The 24,300-nt window shown below is 32.1% G+C and overlaps 1 protein-coding gene and 1 non-coding gene across 2 annotated transcripts; both read left to right on the top strand.

The window, feature by feature from the left end:
• Positions 1-11,918: 11,918 nt before the first annotated feature.
• LOC149422509 (uncharacterized) lies at positions 11,919-14,949 on the top strand. The gene is made up of 2 exons (XM_089633842.1): positions 11,919-12,434; positions 13,838-14,949. Exons 1-2 carry the CDS (start codon positions 12,167-12,169, stop codon positions 14,338-14,340), a joined length of 771 nt encoding a protein of 256 aa, XP_089489968.1. The 5' UTR covers positions 11,919-12,166; the 3' UTR covers positions 14,341-14,949.
• An 8,972-nt stretch (positions 14,950-23,921) lies between these two features.
• Positions 23,922-24,041, top strand: TRNAL-CAA (transfer RNA leucine (anticodon CAA)). The gene is made up of 2 exons: positions 23,922-23,959; positions 23,997-24,041. It is a non-coding gene; the product is annotated as a tRNA-Leu (tRNA).
• The last annotated feature ends 259 nt before the right edge of the window (positions 24,042-24,300 follow it).

Genomic DNA, 24,300 nt, shown 5'->3' on the forward strand with positions numbered 1-24,300 from the left:
AAAACTGAATTTAGTTAAAAATGTACAATATTCCATTGTCAAATTAGAGACATAATTAACCTAAATCATTGTTATACAATTTTTTTAAATCTTTCGTCTATTCGTGCTATATTGTGGCTTAAAATTGTGAGTCAGCACACATATTAATCTGAATATAACAGTAGTGGAACATGCTCATAATATTTAACTGAAATTGTTATTCCCAGATATCTAAAGAAATACGGTCAAAGAAACTTAGAATACAATGTCCCTAACATGTTACAAAAGTAAAAAAAAATTGTAAACAGATTTTCTGAAGGAGATGCTTGCTAATAAAATTGTTATGTAGAAAAGACTTTTGTATTATCTGTTTATATGTTAATATTAAAAAAAAAATGAAAACGTCGCGTCGCACGAATACATCAGACATAGTCGCAAGTCGCAATTCATTATTGACGACTCCGCAGTCGAACGGATTTCTTGGCCCTGGATATGTAGGTCACAGGTCCGAATCCCGAGTATAACAAAATCTACTATATTTCCATGAGTGGTAGATGCTCTCAGTAGCTTCTCTAATCTTTTTCCCCTCTCTACTCCCTTTAACCTAAAAACATACCTGCATAAAGTGCAATATTTTCGTGAATGGGAACGTGCCGATAAACAAAGGAACTATATTTATGCCGTATGCAAGAATAAAGGGTTTCTTGGGCACAATTTAAAATCCTCCTTCGGATAATTTTGTAAGTTTAGTATTTTTTTGAAATTGAGAATGCCACAGCCCCACCGGCTCCAGGCAGTCAGTTACTCTGACTTCATATCACTCCGGGGACTCAGGTGCAGTAGACAATAAAAAAGGGTGGTAATGGGTGCTAATGATATAGACAGATCGCTAATAATAACTAACAATGCCCCAAGAGCCGACAATAAAGCCCACCTTCAGTCATTTGTTCAGGCTATTGTCAGGCCACTGAGTGGGCTTCGAGACAATGCAGTGAATTGGGACGCACTCTTGGAAGGTCCTTTGTGGATTAAGGTTAATTAGATACAGTGCATCGGATATTAATTTGATATATAGAGACAGGGCAACGATGTGTTCAAATTGTCCAATATCTTACGTGCTTGGTTGACTGTCCCCCTGTAGTTAGTGCAATTCTGTCCAGTCTGTCATTCCTATTCTAGGTTCTATCTAGGACAACTGCATCCCTTGGAAATTGCTTTAAGGCAATTTGATATTTTACCGTGACACTTTATAGTGGATAGTTAGAATTACAAAAATAAAAACACAAATTAATCCAATACTTATTTTAATGATTTTTTCAAAATTTTAGTTCAATTAAACAAATGTGGTCCCTTATTATTTTAGATGGTAGATAAACAAAACATGGTGCATCGGAGAATGATTTCAATTTAATTACATATAGAATTCACTTGAATGTTTGAAAACATTGTACACTTCTTTACTAAGAAGCCAGGTAGAGTATAATTTGTCTATTTGGTCCCCATTGTATAAAACGCATTCTGCATCGGAGAATGATTTCAATTTAATTACATATAGAATTCACTTGAATGTTTGAAAACATTGTACACTTCTTTACTAAGAAGCCAGGTAGAGTATAATTTGTCTATTTGGTCCCCATTGTATAAAACGCATTCTGCATCGGAGAATGATTTCAATTTAATTACATATAGAATTCACTTGAATGTTTGAAAACATTGTACACTTATTTACTAAGAAGCCAGGTAGAGTATAATTTGTCTATTTGGTCCCCATTGTATAAAACGCATTCTGCATCGGAGAATGATTTCAATTTAATTACATATAGAATTCACTTGAATGTTTGAAAACATTGTACACTTCTTTACTAAGAAGCCAGGTAGAGTATAATTTGTCTATTTGGTCCCCATTGTATAAAACGCATTCTGCATCGGAGAATGATTTCAATTTAATTACATATAGAATTCACTTGAATGTTTGAAAACATTGTACACTTCTTTACTAAGAAGCCAGGTAGAGTATAATTTGTCTATTTGGTCCCCATTGTATAAAACGCATTCTGCATCGGAGAATGATTTCAATTTAATTACATATAGAATTCACTTGAATGTATGAAAACATTTAGCCCAGTCAATGAAGGTTTTGTGTCGGAACTAATTCTCCGGAAGCTGAATTTTTCACAGATGTTAGAAGACCTTTAGACATGTATTTTTACAAAAGTCCCCGACTTTCCCCCTTGTGCTTCCTTCCCCACCCCCTCTTGAATATATTTTTCAAAGTCTTTCGGAATACGCTAATATCTCCTTAATGGTTTTATAAAATCAGATTATTTATTTTTTGTTTAGTTTTTAATTAGTTATTCTAAAAAATTGTATTATTTTATTTTTGCGAGAAAAGCTATACAATCTCTACAATTTATTAGTAAAGGAAAAATATCAGTTTTTAAAATAGTATTTCAGAATATATTTCCACATAACTTTTTTCTGAGCCTGTTAACGAAAAAAAAAATCTACAAAACTTGTAGGCAATATTTTTAGCTATAAAATAGTGTATATAATGATGGGTTTCAACTTATAATAAGGCACGTAGGCTGTTAATAAGGAGCACGGCGCGCGGCGGCTCGAGCGCGCAGCGGTTCGCGGCGCAGCGTGAAATTACAAAAACCTAAGGAAAGTAATGATTAATTCATGTTTTTTTTATAACAAATTCGTCTAACTTTGAAGAGTTTTATTGTTATTTACCAGTTTTAGTTCGGAGGGGAGGGGGTAATATAAATATTTTCCCCTGCCCAATGAAGCGCTTTCATTATCCACCAACCACCGTGCCCCGGTCTGGCTAAACAGTCATATTGTGTTGTATGATTGTTTGTTACTTATTATTTAAATGAAGTTATCTGGGAAATTTATGGGAATTAGTTTACGCGTCCTCAACAGTAACTCACATGCTCCATCGACATGAATATTCTCGGGCAAACAGAGCCTACACTTTAACAGCAGCGTCTCTTGTCCACGTAATGAGAGAAGAATACCGAGATATTGATGGGAAATTAAGATAATAGAAAACATTTTTTTTTTTTTTTTTTTTTATTATTTAACATTATAAATGATAACAATATGCAGACTTATAAATAATTTGTTCATTATTATTCTATTTCTCCATAAGTTGAGCTCCAGGAGCTCGTGTTTATGGGAGGAGTCTTTACATTTAGTTCTAATGATTTTTTAAACAATAATCAAAAACTTTTGAAATAAATACAAACATAATATTAACATAGGTACACAAATTAGAAAATTGTTTTTTTAAAGATAATTAAAATAATTCATCTTTTTACAGATTAAGTAAGCGTGAGGAAATTAAGGGTACAATATATCAAGAAAAATTTAGAAAAGTAGTCTTTTTTAAAGACAATCAAATTAATATATATTTTTTACAGATTGAGTAAGTGTAAGAAAATTAGGGGTACAATATATCATTATCCAATTTTAGGGACTTAATTAACTTTTTGAATTGTTCATAATTCACAGTTTCTGTTACACTAATTTTATTTTTGGACAATAATATATTGTACCATCTCACACCTAAATACGAATAGTGGTGCTGAGCCGTGGTCGTTCTAAGCATAGGAATAGCTATTAAGCCATTTGTTTTGAATCTATTGCTTATGCTATCTGAGGGGTGAATTTTATAAATAAAATATTCTTTATAAATTTGATATAAGGCGATTCTCTTATACAATTCTGTTATAGATGGTACATTAAATTCCTGAAATATCTCTAAAGTAGGGGAGTCATATGGTTTTCTAAGGATGATTTTTATAATTATTCTTTGAATTGTAATTATGGGCTGTAAAGAAGCCTTAAAAGCCCCTCCCCACCCAATAATCCCGTACTGCAATAAGGACTGAATTAATGCATAATAGACAATTTTGATAGTTTTCTTATTTAAAATATTTCGTATATTATAGAAAATATAGATAAGTTTTCTTATTCTTTCAACAGTGAGATTAATATGGTCTTTCCATTTAACATTTTTATCTATTAAGATACCAAGATATTTTATATTGGATTTATGATTTAGTTTCGCGCAGTCCGTATTACATGTACCGTCATTTACACAGTTTTTAGAATGAATTGTTATGTTAATTAGGTTATTTGGCACATCTTCTTGTAGAGTGAAAGGAATACAATATGTTTTTTCTGTGTTAAGTGATAATAAATTGCCATCGAACCAATTTTTTATAACCTTCATATCCTGATTCGCTGCATTGGTAATTTCGTTCCATGTCTTTTTTTCGATAATTATTGCAGTGTCGTCAGCAAAGGATATAAGTTTACCATTAAGTGATAATTTAAACATATGGTTAACGTAAATTATAAATAAAATTGGTCCAATAACAGTCCCTTGGGGAATTCCAAATTCTAAAGTTTCATCTACGCTAAGTGAGTTATTAAGTTTTACTTTTTGGTTTCTTTGAGTTAGATAGCTTTGCAGCCAATACCTTACATTACCAATAATACCGATATCATTTAATTTATTAATTAGTTTTGTATGGGAGATACTATCAAAAGCCTTACGTAAATCAATGAAAATGCCAAGGCATTTATTTTTTTTATCTAATGCACGGTATATAGTTGAAGTTAGTTCGGCAATGGCATCATGAGTGCCTAGTTTCTCTCTAAATCCAAATTGGCTAGGACTAATTATTTTATTATTTTCAATATAGTATAAAAGTTGCTTTTTTACGATCTTTTCGAAAATTTTTGCAATGTTTGAGACAACAGATATGGGTCGATAGTTTGATATTTCTTCAGGGCTGCCAGATTTAAAAACGGGTGTTACAATAGATTTTTTATAAACGGAGGGGAATATTCCACTATTTAAACTAATATTTATAATGTGTGTAATTGGAATTAATAATTCATTATAATTTTTCAACATTTCTACTGTGACTCCATCAAACCCTGGTGCAGATGCACCTTTTAATTCACTTATAATATTTTTTATGTCATCTGTTGTTACCGGTTTGAAAACTGACAGATTATTTTGTTTGTGACAGTCCTTTTCGAAATTATCTATTTTATAATTTTCATCAATCCGTGTAGCTAAATTTTGTCCGACGTTAGCGAAATATTTATTGAAGGCATTAGCACATTTTGTCGGTTCCATTAGGGCATTAATAGAATTTTTTCCGATATTAATTTTTTTAATTTGAGTTTTTTTGTTTTTTCTACTATTTATTTCATTTATTGTTTTCCATATATGTTTTACATTTTGTTTAGCCACATCAATTTCATTTTTGTAAAAGTTTTCTTTAGTTGTTTTTAGTAAACAGGTTAATTTGTTCCTAAATTTTTTATAATCTGTGTATATTTTTTTATCTAAGGGAAATTTCTTTGTCAAGCGATATAACTCTTCTTTTTTTCTAATAGACACGATTAAGCCATGTGAAATCCATGGTTTTATTTTTTTGAATTTTGATTTAATTTTTATGGTTTTAATATCTGTTGATGCTGTAATATAATTGCATAGTATATTATCAAAAATATTTGCGCATGTTTCAGCACATGTTGATTCTAATACGGAACGCCATGTTTCTGTTTTTATTTTTAGGCTTAATTTATGATGGTTTAGTGAATTTTTTGTAAAAGTATTGCATTTTGAATCAATATAATTATTAATATTAAGTTTTTGTATATAGATGCAAGTGTGATGATCAGTAATATTATTTTTTAATATTATCGTGTGTAATTTGTCGGTATCTTTAGTGTTACTCCATATGTGGTCGATACAAGATGGACGTTGACCCGTAATTTCTCTAGTATATTTATTTATACACAATATGAAATTCATTTCCGTCATATAATTGATAAATTCAGTTTTTATTCTGTTACTATTTTCGTTTGAAACATCTATGTTGAAATCGCCGATTATTGTTATGTTCTGTTTATTTTTTTTTGATAAGATAATGCTTCTCAATTCATCCATAAATGTGTACTCGTTTGATCCGTGTGTTCGGTAAATTGCAATAATATTAAAACACATTTTATTTACATTTAGTTTAATATCTAAGCAATTAACTCGCTGCATAGGTACTTCTTCCACTGCGATGTTTGAATAGCAAGATTTAACAAATACAACAATACCACTATTTCTATTAATAGCACAAGATGTTGCGAAGTAGGTATATTCTGGTATGCAAAATTTATTGTATACGTTGGTGAATGCTTCCGTTAAAACTATAACGTCCGGTTTATGATTTAGTAAATTAATTGAGAGTAAAAATTCATTGAAATTTTGTTTCATTGATCTGATATTTAAATGGAGTACAGAGAATGAATTTGTTATTTTATCCACGATTTTATTACAATCTTTTAAAGTATGACAAATATATTCTGAAATATTAAGCGTTTTATCTAATTCCTCAGTGAAGAAATTATTCATTTTAAAAGAAATAAGGAAATAATATTGTTATAACTAATTGTCAAAAATGAATTTGATTTTGATGACAAACTATAAATTAGCAGCATATGTTCACGGATAATATCAAGGTTGACTTGAAATAGTTTTGGTGACAATATTGAACAACTTAGCATTATATTACTATTGATGATATTATGAAGATGATACATACTATGTAGTATATTAATTTTGTTTTGTATAAATAATATTTTACAAACATTAACACTTTGAGAGTAGGCTAATATTTTAATGTTGTGTTTTTGTCTTAAAATTTTACAGAAATAGTTAATTAAATATTTTTTGGATATTACTGATAAATCGTTATCTCTTCGATGGTAGATTAATAACATTGAAATGTTTCTCAATTGTTCGAAAGTTTTAATATTAATAGCTAAATTGTGCGAAAAGTCAGAAAAGTGTGAAAAGTCAGAAAAAAAGCGTATTTGAAACAAAAATATAAAATTTGGTATTGAGTTTTTAATCTTGTTAAGAATTTTAAAGTTAGTTATTAAGAATGTTAAAGTAGGTACATACCTATTCATAATTTATACGCCCTTGGGCAATAGTCATCATTTTTTTTAAATACATACAATTTTTGCTATTTGCTTTATGATTTGTATCGTTTGTTGACTTGAAAGTGTTGTTTTGGAAATCACAATTTTTGCATTTCTCTTCTTTGTTTTTATTGGGACAGTCTTTCCAAGGATGGTCCATGGCGCAGTGCAGGCACGAAGCATTCTTGTCCTTATTAAAGCAGTTGACAGCTGAATGTCCAAATCTCAGGCAATGGAAGCATTGCATTATTGGATTAGCATCCTCCACCCGCACTCTGTGGTATCCAATATTAATTTTCTCTTTAGATATGAGATATTTCCTAAGTTTTCCACTTGTTTCGACTATATAGTTTGTAAGATTGTTTTGTCCTTTTGGTTTAAGCATTTTTACTAATTTTACTGAGTTTTTCGGATTTTCATCCATGATGATTTTAATTCCATCATTTTGGGTTATTAATGATTCTATTATTTCTTCTTCTGATAGGTCGATAGGTAGGTTTCTGATGAATAGTTTAGGATTTTTTTTTTCTAATTCTTTCGCGATCATAGTATTTTTGAAGACTATATTTATTTCTTCTGTTAGTTTTTTTGCGTGATCCTTTTTGGGGCAAGAGATGATTAGTTTCTTATGTGATGCTTTTTGTACTCCATTTACTGCAATCCCCAAATGCGATGTTTTAATTTTTTTAACTATCATGTCTCGAATATCATCAGATGTTGTATTAGTATTTTCACTTGCAATTATTAATGAGTATTTGGCCTCTGGTATAGGTATTGAGAGGGTTGACTTGTTGTACGTAGTATTAGTTGATTCCTTTTTTTCCTTTAAATAATTTTCAATTTTTTCTGAATGTTTTTCTTCATTTAATATAAGTTTATTTTGTAGCTCAATTATTTTTTCTTGTAGTTGAAGTTTTTCCTTGCACCATATTTCCTCTAGCTGGTGTATATCTTGTTCTATGTTACTCCTTTGTTTTGCCTCTTTGACAGATGAGCATTTTCCTATTTCAATTTTAATTGAGTCAATTAATGATTGGACACTTCGGTCCATAATGAGTTATTTTTTTTGCGGGCTGTCTGGTGACTAAACGCAGCCAGCCTGCTTTATTTTTGCAACAACAATATGTTAAACTGGGTATCACTGTGGTTTGTGGTTACTGAGTTTATCGAAATTTCTGTCCGTGCGAGCTGCACGGCAGCAGAAACTAGACTGAATATGTATCAAGATTTAGTTACGTGGAAAAAAGATATGGAGGAGGTTAATAATGATGACAATCTAAGAGACGATTCCATATACTGAAGCAAGTGAAGACAGGATTAAGGAATCATCGAGTAGGACTGCCAAGTTGTGGCTTTACCTTCTACATTGCATCGACCTCATGCTTAGATTTATATTTGCAGAGAAGTCTGGGAATCGGAAAATGCACCTAAATACTATTGTTAATATGCTTCCATTTTTCCACCCGGCAGGACATTTACCATACGCAAAATCAACACATATGACCCCTAACTACATATTTGTGGGCATTCACATAGTAATATGTTGAATGCTTTCCGATTCCCCACATTTTCTTACCGTCGTACATTGTTTTACCTTACATAGTCATCAATAATGTAAGGATATAGACTGTAAGAACTCACCTCATCTGCCATTGCCTTGGAAAACAATATATATAAACATGTGTGTAATACATACCTATGCATTATTTTAGATTCCGAATTTAATTTTCTTTCTCATATTAAAAACATTAAAAATGCTTGGCTTCATTCTCCGTAAAGGCAGACTTTAAAAACTTATCAACATTAAAAATTTTATGTTCTTCTTTAGTTCGAAGTAGAACTTATGTTCAAGAATTATTAACTATAAACACTGTGTACGGTGTAGAAACTACAAATTACAACCACTTTATGAAGGAATTAAAATTCTCGGAGGGAAGACTTGTTAACTGTTAATGTAATTATATACAGCCCTGAAAACTCACCCTAATTAACTTCCATTTATAACAACCAAAACTATTCGTTAGAAAGTTCTTTTTAATTTATTTTTTGTATGTTTTTATTTAGTTATAAAATATACATTTTTATATCTAGCTATAAACCTTTAATAGCTACTAACAACTTATTTGTATGACATTTAGGCACACTTTACACTACATCTAAAACATATTCTTTATAGTATTTATGCATAGCCCACAAAAAGCAACTAGGCTTTTAGCTTCTTTAACATCTGTTCGTAGTTCATTAAAAATCGTAAATCTTTTAAAATATAGAATATTTTGGGTTCTCGACAAATTTGTTTTCGAAAGTCCAAAATCTCCACGGTTTCTTGTGGGGTAGCCAATATATTTACATTCCTAAACATATATTTCGGGAGCAACTTATTTTTGAGCTGAAATATAAATATTATGGTAATATTTATTAAATATTAATATTAATTGCAACAGCAATATCAGGTGTGAGTCATTTCACTTGGCAATACTTTCGTAGAAATAGTGAAAGTGTTCAACTGCACGGAAAATGGTTACAAGAAGGCTATAATAACATATCTCAATATTAATAATAATAATAATTCACTTTAGCATAATACTATTCTTCTGCATTGGTTCTGGATAAAATACCAAATTTTACTTCATGATACGATTACTGATGCACTAAATTATTATGTACGTGTATCATAATATAATATAATAATAATATATGCTTGAAAAAGCTCGCATGAGCGTAAAATATAATTAAATAATATGTACACCGTAATAAATCAACTTTAAGTGCTTTTAAAAAAATCACAAGTATACCCACTATAAGTGTGGGATTTTTTGTTTAATAACATTTTTTACCTATATATGATTATCGTTATTTTTATAGTATTTATAAAACAGCTTGTTTTTTAAAAAAAATTATCCATGTATAATCAAATCTACATAATTTTTTTTTAATAAACACTAAATAGATACGGAAATGTTGCAGATGTTGCACAATCAAGTCAATCAAATACTCTAGTCGAGTCACAAGCAAAGGCGGCTCGTGACGTTTGAGTGTGTTAGTGTGCTAAGTTTGAAAAATTCGACATTATTAGTGTTGTTTAGTCCAAAAAAATGTTTTAATTTATTTTCGAAAATTTGATTTTTAATGAAGATTTTCAGGAATCTTCAGTTATGCCGTGCGTACCACGGATTTCCTGAAAATCTTCATACAAAAAACAGAAGAAGAAGTTTTCGGCTACAACAATATCAATAATGCCATTTTTTGTAATTAGCACTCTTTTACACCCAAAGGTCACGAGCCGCCACTGGTCACAAGTCAAGCCGCATCAAGAGTCAGAATAACAGAAAGTATGTAAGAGTCGATGTATGAATGTGAACGGGCCGAAACAAAGTTGTGTCGGTCTCTCCTCCCTGCAGACCCCTGCGGAGAAGTGGCGTGATGGTTAGTTAGTTGGTTGGTTTATTCGTAATAATCATTATTTCCACGATGTGACGTTATAACTCCCACATTTCTTACAGATGCCTATTTCATTTGCTCCCACAACGGATGCAGCATCCAGTTACAATTGGTCACACCTGGTTCGAGAGTAAGTTCCACAAAAGCAGCGTGGGAGTTTAACATTTTCAGATACCACTTTCCATAGAACAGGAAAGCAATAAATTAAATGTAACAAAACCAAAGCAATAATTTCTGCCTAATAAAGGCATACCGCTGATAGATCCATTGTATCATCTCTCCCTTTCTCATAAACCACGTAAGTATCAAAAAGAGATGTTACAACGGAGTTCTAAGCGGCAGGAGCATATCCTTGTTTTGTGTAATGAGATTTCTGTTCCATAAGAATGATACTAATCATAATAATATAATTTGTATAGGATGATTTGTAAAGGGCCGTTTTTGTGAAAAATAAATTTAAAGGCGCTATACAATGAACAAGAATTGGGATCTATACTGATTCACAAGACAAAAGATCTTTCGTAATTGAAAATAAAAATTATTTATCTGTTCAAGAAAGAATTTCGATGTGTGTAATTTTTTCAACAATTTCTCTACTGGTGACCTTCCTACATAAATAAAAATAAATGCTCAGTAAAATCAAAATGGATCACATTTCATATCACAAAAAATCTATTTACTTTCACCATTATCTCGCTTGTACCATGGGTTTCCAGACACCGTGTGCATTATATATTATATTCGCCAAGTTTGTTGTTCTGAAACATAACTACAAATACTTAATTTGTTTAATTTTGTTCTATTCAAGGGTAAATTATAATTTAAATAGATTAGTTTTATAATTCGATACAATCAATGTTGCGATTGTAATATTGCCGGCGTTAGAACAGAACAGGCGACCTCTGTGCCGTGGGTCGAGAAGCTCTCCACTGTTCCGCTGACGCCGAGATAAAATTCTTTGTAAAATATTCGTATGCAAAAAAATATGATGAACTACTTGTTGAACAACATGCTCGAATAATACCCATCACGAGTAAATAAACACATACTTACTGTAATCAGTATTTAATAATGTTAGTGCCGAGTCGAGAACAATTCAAAAGTGAGTTGAATAAATTGATGGTTTGCGACATGGCTACGCGCGCAGACGAAGTTCGATTCCCGAACATGTCCGAATATATCCGAACTTCGTTCGTGCACAGTCGGCCCTACTCGCGAACGGAATCGGTTTATATAAAACAGACTACTTTTTACTTTACTCGTTAGTAATATGCATCCGCGAGTAAAAATGACGCTTCTCTTACAACATATTCATTCCGTGTTTTGAGGTAAGTGTTTTATATTGTTGTGAAGTGCCATTTTGGTTGATCTCAAGACCGCCCGCCATTTTACACCGAATTGTTTGCTTGGGGATAGTTCACTCACTACCCGTGAGTAAAATTTAATATCCATGTAAGAAGTGACTTTCTATTCATATGGCAACATCCCAATACTTCGGAAGAGTTGTATGAGCAGTGTGATGATGTGCCTACAATTTACGATATGATTTTAATAGAATCTCGTTTCATGAAGACATTACCAAGCGCCATTTGATAGTTTGATACGGAATTTGTATTGTTCGGTTCAACGCAAATACTCAGATCTTAAACCGAATATTCTTCTTGATTCATAAGTAGACTTATTTTGATTTTGAGTATTATTGAAGTTCTTTGTGTATTGTCTTGTTTAACTTATTGCAATGGCTGAACACCGAAAAAGAAGTGCCGTTTGGAGGAATTTCACGCCATTGCACAGAGATAAAGCCAGATGTGACATTTGCTGCAACGAGTACTCGCACAAAGGCGGTTCAACAACGAATCTATTACGACATTTGGCTCACAAACACCCCGAGATACAAACTGTATTGAATGAACGAACCAAAGATAAATGCATCATCAGAATAGCGAAATCGAAGGAATCTGCGGCGGGGTGCTCGAGTGCAGAGTCGCCAATCGAAAGAAGATCAGGTAAGAACATCGATAGAAACATAGTTTTATTTGATACTAGCACAGACATTGTAATTAATTGCGGGATTTGTGAAGCTGAAAGTATTTATAAAAAAATGTATTTGCCTCCGGATCATTATTGCCTTTCAAAAGAAGAAATTTACCTTTCGAATTAATATTAGCGGCTAACGTAAATTACCATATCTGTCAAACATTTAAACGAAAGAAAGATGCATTCAATATGAAGAATAATTAATTAATATAATAATGTTGGTACCTACTTTATCGCTTTTCTGATATGATTTAAACTTATCAACTCCGATTTCTAAAATGTTAAGTTCATTTAATGTGAATAGTTTTAGCAGGAATACGCAATCATTTCAAGAATCCATCCTAACCGACAACCGTAATAAGTGTGTTTAGTACTTGGTCGGTGTATTATATAGATTTATCTACCTCATTCCAAGGCGTCACACTGTACTCAAATGCAATTAATCTACATTTACCCAGTATTAGGCACTAGAGGTGTTTTTGCACAAAAACGGCGCTATACAAGTCATCCAAGTATTATTATTTAATAATGTAAATATATTTAGGGCTCTAGGAGGGTATTTCACCACCTCTCCACGAGCTTTCAAATCCACTATCCATAGGATAGAGTAAATAATTTCGTTTTAACGATTTATTTATAAACTCAGAGTTTACTATTCGGTACTCGAACCTGTGAATAGTCGCATTATTATGTTTATAAGTATCTAATAAGTTGGCCGAGTTTTCGACGTATTCGAACGACTGGAACGATTGGAATGATTTGAACGATTCGAACCTTAACAAGATAGTAAAAATGTACTCCAGACGTAGAACAATACTATTTATTGTTTTTATTGTAATGTATTATGTTGAAACTGTTATAAGCTTATAAGAAGAAACAGTTATTATGTAAATAATAGCAGATAAATACATTTTTCATTTGTAAATTAGAGTAAATTAATTTCTATCGCTTGGTTTTACATTTCACAATATATTGTGTCGACTAACGTAAGAGTTCAATTTTGGAGGTTTTTTTCTTCAAGTGGGATGTCACATCATGGTCTGTTTTTGATAATGACCATAAACTAGTGAATTACCCAGTCATGGCTTCGATGCGTGTAGAAGAGTAGAGTTCTCATACTAACGAGTAAACATACCGTAATGATTATATATGTTATTATAAATCACGTAGACAGGCAGGGGTGAAATTAAACATCCCTGAGAAGAGCAATTTCAATGCGGCCGTATATTGTGTATAGTGAAAGTTCATAAAACAAAATGGTTCATCATTTCACAAATGAAAAAAATAAGTGTTCAATTACGGCCCTCAAAGATTTGGATAAATCGAAACGACAAAATCATTAACACCCCTCTCTTTTTTTTTCATTTTTCAGATGATTGTGTCATTGCCAACACACGAGTTCATCGCATTAAAACAAACGAATCTACAATTGACGACAAGTTACAATTTCTATGCCAGGATGCAAAAATCGAGACTGAATATATCGACAGAGAAGACGGTGTAATTACAGATAATGACGACATTCAGGACGATCAAGATGACATCATCCAACATGAAGCACTTCTAATGGAAGTAGTTTCTGAAGACCCCTTGACCGAAAATAGCAGAATGGAGATTCAATTCGTGGACCAGCACCAAAAGAAGAGTAAATTCAAAAGTCAACCCAAACATAAAAAAAGTGTGGAGGTTAATTCAATGTACGAAATTCAGAAATTTTTGAAACAAGATGCTGATTCTCAAGATGACGAGGATTCTACTTTCTTCAGATCGATCTTGCCTGCGGTGAGGAGATTGACGGAAGATCAGAAGTTGGAGTTTAAGGGAGAAGTTTTGTCATGTTTACGTAAAATAAAGCAAAAAAACCAAAGAAATTAATTCATTCAGTGGTCAAAGCCATTAGGACACTCGGAAAAGTGTTGTTTTTTTTGTTTTTTTTAGTGTGTTGTCGTGCCGGAGGTTGACAATCAAAACAATTTCTTTATTTTTAATATGATTCCACAAAATAGTTTTCGCAACTTTGAGAGAGAAGGGGGAAGCATTCTTTGAGGAATATGTACATATAACTATTCAGTTCTGCCCAGAGTTCTGTGTTACCTCTACGTATAGTTTTAACGAGTGCACTCTTCGAACAACGTTTATAGCCCAACTTTTTTCTTTTTTTGATAATTGTGCCATTTTTCATTTAACTTTTTTTAAATAGTGTTTTGTTAACATTATGTGTGTTAATATCCGTTGTTTCGGACGGCTTATTACAATATAAGTAGGTAATACACTAGAGAAGGACATTGACAAGGTCCAAAGGTAACCCTGAATGTCATAGGTGGTGAAAAATTGCCTTTGGTCTGAATAGTACAAAATTGTTATTTTGTATACTTACCTATATTTTTATAAATAAACTTGATTTTTAACCGTGTGTTAATGATACAATAACGTTTTGTCCCTTTTATTTGTTAAAATATAAACCAAAAAATTAACGACACGCTGAATAGAAATGATTATAAGTATTTGGTTATGTTAAGTGGCTTATCCACAGTTATCCACAGATGAAAGCCAGAAACGATAAGAAAAAAAAATTCATAATAACAATATTATGTTTGCTTTTCTTTGAACTTTAAAAAATTACAATAAACACATTAAAGTATTGTTTTTACAAAAGAGACAAACAAAATAAACATTGCAATGAATCAAACTCGGTTACAAAGTGTCGACAATAAATCTCAATGTCTTGTCTTTGGTGTTTAGTATTTTTTTTATTTGTAGAACTGAATTTAAATGTTGAAAACATTTTTTTAAGATTACGTTTATTTAAAAAAATATGTCGAATGATTTTTTATTACAATGATGAGGTTTTATATTTCAGTGTAGTTGTGTTGGATGTGAAATAGACAATAACACAAAACCATCATAATTTTATATTTCAGTGTAGTTGTGTTGGGTGTGAAATAGACAATAACACAACCCACCATAATTTTATTACAATGATGAGGTTTTATATTTCAGTGTAGTTGTGTTGGATGTGAAATAGACAATAACACAAAACCATCATAATTTTATATTTCAGTGTAGTTGTGTTGGGTGTGAAATAGACAATAACACAACCCACCATAATTTTATTACAATGATGAGGTTTTATATTTCAGTGTAGTTGTGTTGGATGTGAAATAGACAATAACACAAAACCATCATAATTTTATATTTCAGTGTAGTTGTGTTGGGTGTGAAATAGACAATAACACAACCCACCATAATTTTATTACAATGATGAGGTTTTATATTTCAGTGAAGTTGTGTTGGGTGTGAAATAGACAATAACACATCCCACCATAATTTTATTACAATGATGAGGTTTTATATTTCAGTGAAGTTGTGTTGGGTGTGAAATAGACAATAACACAACCCACTATAATTTTATATATGAGTGTAGTTGTGTTGGGTGTGAAATAGACAATAACACAACCCACCATAATTTTATTACAATTATGAGGTTCTATATTTCAGTGTAGTTGTGTTGGGTGTGAAATAGACAATAACACAACCCACTATAATTTTTAATCCTTGGGCAATTTTGGGAGATATTCTTCACAGACAAGAAACAACCATAGTCTTTTTGGGAGATATATATATCCTGACACGGTCTCATAAAATTTATGCTATCTCATTTCGTATTACGGTGAGAAATATGATTTAAACGGTGTCAGAAAGAAAGAATACCGCGCTTTCAGTTTATTAAAAATAAAAAAAAGAATAATTTTTTTTTAAATATTGTACGAAACAACATTAGCATTTGTAAAATATTTGCTGAGGCTGGAAAATTATTAATAATGATTGTTATAAAACGAAAATAAAATTGACATTAACTATTATAATAACTTTGCCTAATTACATATGTTTTTTTAGTATCATGTAAAGTAGTCACTACAGTTTACATGATAAAAATCATCGGTAAGCGATTTAAAAAATTATCTTAGTTCACGTTCAAAATTTTTATATTTTTTTAAATTATATAACGCTTAGATTTTAGTATTGATTTGCAATACTAAAATCTAAAAGAGTCTTCTATCTGCTTTCAATAAAGTATTTTATTTTAAAATACTTGAAAAAACAGCGAATTTTACTGAAATCGAATTAAATGTGAAAATATTTTTTCATAAATATCAGACGTACATTGCAAAGTTTTATATAAAAGAGTCTTCTATCTGCTTTCAATAAAGTATTTTATTTTAAAATACTTGAAAAAACAGCGAATTTTACTGAAATCGAATTAAATGTGAAAATATTTTTTCATAAATATCAGACGTACATTGCAAAGTTTTATATAAAAGAGTCTTCTATCTGCTTTCAATAAAGTATTTTATTTTAAAATACTTGAAAAAACAGCGAATTTTACTGAAATCGAATTAAATGTGAAAATATTTTTTCATAAATATCAGACGTACATTGCAAAGTTTTAAAGGCTTTAGGGTTAAAAACGAAATATATTTTTTAAATATAAATACACGAAGAAAATAAAATTTAAAAAATAGATTTACTGTCTTAGAACACAGTGTAAAGCATAGTTTAAAAATATAATAATTTTTTTAGTAATAATAAATATGTGGACATTTGTAGACTTTTGTACAAAAACAAATCCCTTGAATTTGATGGCAAGACCAGATGTCAATTTTGTTTTCGTATCTTGCTGTGTGAGAAATAATAATAATAAGCAGAATAAACAGCTGTCAAAACCCCGCCATAAATCAACAGGTAAACATATGTGACACTTTAGGTAGCTGCAGGTACCTTGAATTATTGAATTATAGGTGACTGCGTGGGTTACCAGACGGCACAGGCAGGCACTGCTGAATAATGAAATATATATCTTTTTTAAATTCTGACTTCTTGCGCAGTTTGTTATCATAAAAATAAAATTTACACACGTCACCTGGTAATTAAGAAATAAACGTACCACTTTGCAGACATAACAAGGAAACATATCATAGGTACCGAAAATAAGTAAATAATATGTACAGGTACTTCCATAAAACTCAGGCATCCCGTGTTCATGGGGTGAGGTTTGTCCATGCCCGGCCATCATCAGAGAAGCCGGATTATTGATCTAAGTTTTTTCATTACTTTGAATAAACAAAAAATAAATAAAATGTTAAACGAACTAAATTGGATTGTAGAGTTGTTTATACCAAAAAATTAATGAATAAATAAATATTATCTATTAAGAAGGGTCACTAATGAAGGAAATTAAAAATAGATAATAAAATCATCAGTAAAAAATAAATCTGCAATTTTTAACTTCCAACGTCATGTGCCTTATTTAAGCCTCGACTCGGTAATCTTAGTACAACTAAATTCAATTTTCACAAAAATGACACTAAATGTAGCGAGATTTTGGGTTTGGTGCCGTCATACTTCCATCAACAGAGGCGAATTTATTTCATTTAATTTGAAATACTTTTAAAAAAAGTCTGTTACTGAGAATAAAGGGGGAGAAAAAATACTATCCCAAATTAACATCAATATCAGAAGTTTCTTTACCTCCAAAATTAATCAAAATTATATTGAAATTGCATTTTGTTTTAATATCTAGTCATAATCGATGCTTTCATCAACATTCACCTATTCATTGAATTAATTATATTCGTATCTTGTCATTTTCTGAAAAATAATCAAGGGAAACTGTTACAAATAATCTTAGCCGGGAGGTGAGAGGGTCTTCGCTAGACCGAGCCCCCGCACGGGGTGCAAGAATTGCATTTTTTAAAACGAAATCAGTTAATTGTCCCATTATATTACTACGACACCGTTTTTTGCTCATTGGCTGACTGTCTTTTAAATACTTTTAATTATATTTTTTGTGGAAAAATTAGAGTGACGATCAGAAGTTTAACTTTCGATAGAACATCGTTGGCATAAATAAATCATCCACTAGATCGATATCTCCGGGCTTTTTGTGTAAAACAAATTGGTCCTAAAAAACCATAGATATGCCGATACATTGAAATTCTCATTCGGACCCTACTTATTATATTATACACGAATATACACGAATGAAAAACTCTGAAAGTTTATTCTATAGACTTTCAGACTTTTTCATTGGTGGATATAGTTAGGAATTTATATGACGTCACAATATTACTGTTCCAATTTTTGAACGGAGTTATATCCCCCTGATCGTTAGTATACTGAATAGTAATTTGTCAAAATTAAAAAAAAAACACATACACGTTTAAAATATAGAATTATATTAATAAAAATGAAATGATTGTCTTGTTATATGTTGGTATCTACCTACTTTATCGCTTGTCTGAACAATCAGTTCTAATTTTGAAAGTAACCATTAAATTTAAATGAAATTTGAGTTTATTGAGAAAATTTTCACACGGGAATAACTAACATTTCACGCACATACAACAGAAATAAGTGTATATGTGACAAGTGTGTCAACTGTGATTTAAAATATTCACCAGCGGCAAACTCACTTTCATGTACCTTTTGGAATTAATAATATTAGTCACGCATCTGTCCCTTACTGTCTGCACATGTGACATATTCCATCTTTTTTACCACCATCTCTGCCAGAGGAGGTGTAGTCACGAAGAACAAGGGAGTTGGGGGGCAAGAACGGGGAAGGAGGGTTAAACTGCGACAGGAAACACGAAATCTAAAATGGATTTGGGGCTGGTTCGGACGGGATCGGAACCGAACCCTCGGGGTTTCCGTTCTGTGTAAATTGAAATGGCCCTCAAACGATTTCGACTTGTTTTGTCTTTTGGCTGAGGTCCAAATATTAAATCAGACAGATTTGAATATTGAATTGAACGTAAGACAGTGAATTATTATTACACAAAGGGAGTCACTTTATTTTTTCAATTTACTTTCTTATATTCAGATGTCTGTTACTGAAAGACATGATAAGATGTGAATTTAATTCTTTAAAAGTCCAATGTCTAAAAATCTTCGATTTCTTTGAAGTCCCCGGCGTTTAAGGGCTTTATTGAAAAGGGGGTGATTATGGTGGGGATAGAATCTCACGTGGACCGCGAACTTGCTTTTGTTTTGAAGGTCTAACTAACTAACTAACCATCACTCCGTTTCCTCGCAGGGGTAGGCAGAGAGGACGGACCGCCAAACAACTCGGTCTTGGCACACACTCTTTGCCTCATTCACATTCATACATACTCTTCTATTATTCTTAATTGGTTTATTCTTGTGAAATCTACTTAACTAGAAAACCAGTCAGTTAAAGTATTACCTATTTTACAAATACATTTCATTTAACAAAATAATATATTAACAAATGAACATGTATTACATTTATATAAATTTCGACTACCATAATACGGTGTAATAATACATGGGTCTAGTGTGGTAGTCGAAAAGCATGTAAAAAAAACTGTATACAAATATATTTTACGAATAAAAGTGACTCTTGACATGGCCAGACTCAAGTATCTGATTCACTTGGTCATGCCATGTCTTTCTCGGGCGTCCCCGACTTCTGCTACCATTCACATTTGCATCGTATATTCTCTTTACACTCCTTGTGTGCAAAATATCACCAATCTCGGAATAAAACTGTAGATTTGCATTAAAATCAAATCCACGCCGTCTGCCCGCCACAGACACTCTGTGTCTCAGCTTCACTGCACAGCTCAAAGATGCAAATATGTTTTATAATCATAGATAAACAGGCCGTCCTTGAAATTATTATGACTTACTAGTATAAACCCTTGAAAAATCAGTAGTAAATATCGTAGTCTAAACGATTGAAAAATCAGTTCCAATTTTATCGCTTGTACGAATTCTTTATCCAATCAGTTCCAATTTTTAAAATGACATTGAAACTGATTTTACGCAGGGCTAACGCACAGAAAATCGAAATCAGTATTTTTGATAATGACTCAGCAGTCGCGTGAAACATCACCAGATATGTGCAAAATGGGTACCCAAAACCATTTGAAATGCAAAATGGAAATGGGTCAAAACTTTTCCATTTGAAAATGCAAAATGCAAAATGGTTTTTAGAAAAGCATTTCATATGCAAAATGCAAAATACCTATTTTCAAAATGCATTGAAAATGCAAAATGGTTTCTCAGGTCAAACAATTAAACTAATTATAGAATTTTGAAACAATTTTGTCATTTAATAATGGACATCAATGTAGAACAAACATATTACATGATGGTAAATCCAAAAACACCACGACTACAGATTCTGAAACCACAAAAAATTTGCGCGGGAATTATGTTGCCAACGTAAAAACATAGAAACTGCTATCTAACATTTAATATTACAGCGTCATGGCCCCATGTTCAGTATTTGAATCAGTATTTTTGTAATTGTATCACTCAATTGCCAGGGCTCCTACCAGGGAGCAACTTGACAAATGTAAATTATCTCTCATAGCGAGGCTGAGGAACGACTGATATTTGAGGCTTATGAAAAAAGATGAGCGGAGATAGTAGGAAGAATGTTGCAAAAAATCATTTAAAATGGAAAATGCATTGAGAAAAGCATTTAAAATGCAAAATGCAAAATGGTTTATAGAAAAGCATTTAAAATGCAAAATGGAAGATACCCATTTTGCATTTTGCATTTCCATTTGAAATGGATTTATTTGAAATAAAGCACATCTCTGAACATCACGCGATAGTCTTAATTCTCGAAAAATCATTCCCAATACAAAATAGCAATTACAATAAGTTTATCTCTTGTTCAAATTCTTCGAACAAACAGTTCAAATTTTAAATTCCACTGAAATTCTGACGTTAAATTCCAACCAAATTTGAGTTCATTTAATAAGATTTCACGCAGGACTAACGCACAGGCAACCGAAATTAGTATTTCTGATGATAGAACTGTCCGATCTTACCCGCTTGGGAGGTAGGGACGGATCGGGTCCTGTTCCAGAGGCCTGTCGTCCGTGTCCGGACACCGTGTCGGCGCCGCTACCAATGCTATAGACACGCCAGACGGGCTTTATAAGGAAACTGACTGCTATTCCCCATCGCGTCATCCGCTTTGCAAATAAAGCACATTGAAATTATCTAACAAGACTCTAGTCTATAATCTTCACTGTACCGATTATCATACACGGTGTTTGGTTCGGACACCATTACACAGGATGTATTATCCAAATTCTTGGACATTTTAATATTCAAAATAACAATAATAAGGGGACGTATGATACGGTGTATGAATTTGAATGAAGCAAGGAATATGTGACAAAACCAAATTGTTTGGCGGACAACCCTCTCTGCCTACTCTTGCGAGGAAAAGGCGTGATGATTAAATAGTTTGTTATCTGGATACACTTCAGCTTTTTTGTAGCAAAAAAAATTAGTTTGTATTTTGTGTTCTGGTGACAGTTTTTTTCAACAAAATTTATTGTGTACCTAGGTATCTTAAATGTTTTTTGTTCATAATATCCGTTTATGAACACAAGTTATTAAATTATTATTACGTGGCCATATTTTTTTTAACATCTAAATTTATGACAGTAATAATTCTATGAATTTGCTAAAAAAATAACTAATTTTACCTTAATTTAATTTATATATTCTCAACAAATAAAAGTACAAATACAAAAGTATTTATAATACAAAGATATTGTAAATTATCATCTACGTTAGGAGTTCATCTGTGTTGTGTCGGACTTGATTTACTCAATGGTAAATTATGTACTTTTATCATTTTACATTTTATAATTTATCAGTTGAAAAAAGGTGTACTTAATACTTGTTGTAGTATAATGTATGAGAAAAATAATAATTTTAAATTAAAATCGACTTCATAGTTTTAACAAAATTACCATATTATGTTATAAATTAGGTAACCAAATTATAACATAAATATGAGGATTGCAGCCAGTTCTATGTGGGTATTTCCACATCCTCTTGTCAGATTATCCGTAGAATAACGCATGTTTAAGATTTATTATTTATTTATTTATTAAGTTCGAGTTTAGGCCGGGTTCCCACTACGCCGGACCGGCAGATCTGCCGGAAACCGGACACCGGACAAGAGTATTCACATTATACCGGAGCCGACAAGAAAATCGGACAGTCAAGTACTCACCTCAGTTGAATTTGGACCAGTGCGCATAATGGAGTACGAAAAAGTACGAAATTGTTGTGTTGTGGTGGTATCTTAATAGAAGGCAAAATAAAATAAAACATTGGGTGCATCCTATTTTACTGGAAAGATTTTCACTTGGAACATTTGAAACATTAATATGTGAACATAGAAGTGACGAATCAAAGTTCTTCAATTATTTTCGAATGACAGCAACCACGTTTGACAATTTACTGGGACGACTTTCAATAGGAGTACGAGATACAAGTTTCAGAGAATGTATTTGGCCAGAACAAAGATTAGCCATATGTCTAAGGTTATGATAATTAAAAATGCAAATAACTTATTTAAGTATTTATTTGTACTCAAACTTTCTTCAAACTTAAAACCCTTCAAAATCTAAGTATTCTTGGGAGTCTTGGGAATTTCCGGAATGATTACTAGATGCTGTTGGCGAAGCTGGAAACGGATTGGAGGACGAAGATGAACTTGATGGTATAGGTGTTGTTGCCTGTTGATACGTAGAGTATCCAGAGTGGTGTTGATATTGCGTAGGTGTTGCCTGTTGATTGACACTTGTGCAGTATTGTCCGGTCATCTGATTAGAATCACGCCAATTCCTACTTTTAATTTTTTGGAACATTGTCAGGACGCTAGCTTGAAATTCTAAAGTCTCTTCGATATTTAAAGGGTTCAAGATAATTCCTTTGAAAAAAGACAGATGATGGTTTTCCTTTTCTGGCTTTATTCTGGAGCACGAGCGGGGCGAGCGGGGACAGCCGGATACCGGCACAAACTCGTTCACATTACTCCGGTCCGGGGGTTCTACCGGCACTTTCGCAGTGACAAAACGCTCGGTAAAAATGCCGGGCTCGGCAAAAATGCCGGACCCGGGATAATGTGAATAGCTACATATAAATTGTACAGCCACTAGCCCTTCCGGCAGTTTTACCGGTCCGGCAGATCTGCCGGTCCGGCGTAGTGGGAACCCGGCCTTACTATTCGGTACTTGAACCTATAAATGTAATGTTGCTAAATATCGGCTAAGTTAGCCGAGTTTTCTACCTGTTTCAAGTATTTATTTGGTTATTTAAATATACGTTATCTCATTGATAATCTATGAAGAGGATGGTGAAAAGCTCCTAGATGTTTTAAATTGTGTAGGTCGCTGCATTTATTATTTACTAAAATAAATATATCTTTGTAATGTCTAATGAAATTAAATATTTGTGATTTTATTCGTCCGTATAGAAAAAACTAACAAATGAGATAAGCCTAATGTTAACCGAAACGACAACAGATGGCAGTAACGCATGGCTTGTATGAAAATAGTATCGCGGTAAAGCGCTCAAGATACTGATCGGTATTCAGCCCACAAGCATCACATGTCAGGATGGCCGAGCGGTCTAAGGCGCCAGACTCAAGGCAAAAACCTTACTCGCTGATAGCGAGTTCTGAGCTCTTCTGGTCCTCTCTGAGGGCGTGGGTTCGAATCCCACTTCTGACAAATATTTTTTGTTTTTTTTTATGATTGTTATAAATCACTTGGAAATATTTGTGTTTCTTTTTATAGTTAAAATATCTCTTATCGGAGATTTTTTTAGTATTGATCTTTCTTATTGAAGTTGTCTATTTCTTAGAACGGGTTGTTTCGGAGAATTTGAACAATTCATCAAATTTCAACGTTAATTTGCGAGTTCTGTGAAAGATATTTTATAGTTCTGTTATTATTTCAGTTCTGTCAAGCAACTAGCCTATAATGATAT

This window comes from Hesperophylax consimilis, chromosome 7 (assembly GCF_061612785.1).
Source record: "Hesperophylax consimilis isolate HC1 chromosome 7, BYU_Hcon_1.0, whole genome shotgun sequence".
Classification (NCBI taxonomy): Eukaryota; Metazoa; Arthropoda; class Insecta; order Trichoptera; family Limnephilidae; genus Hesperophylax; species Hesperophylax consimilis.

Excerpts from the sequence above, each read along its gene's own strand:
- LOC149422509 (XM_089633842.1), top strand. The coding sequence starts at position 12,167 with ATGGCTGAACACCGAAAAAGAAGTGCCGTTTGGAGGAATTTCACGCCA. Across the intron at positions 12,435-13,837 it reads GCCAATCGAAAGAAGATCAG|ATGATTGTGTCATTGCCAAC; the intron begins GTAAGAACATCG and ends TTCATTTTTCAG.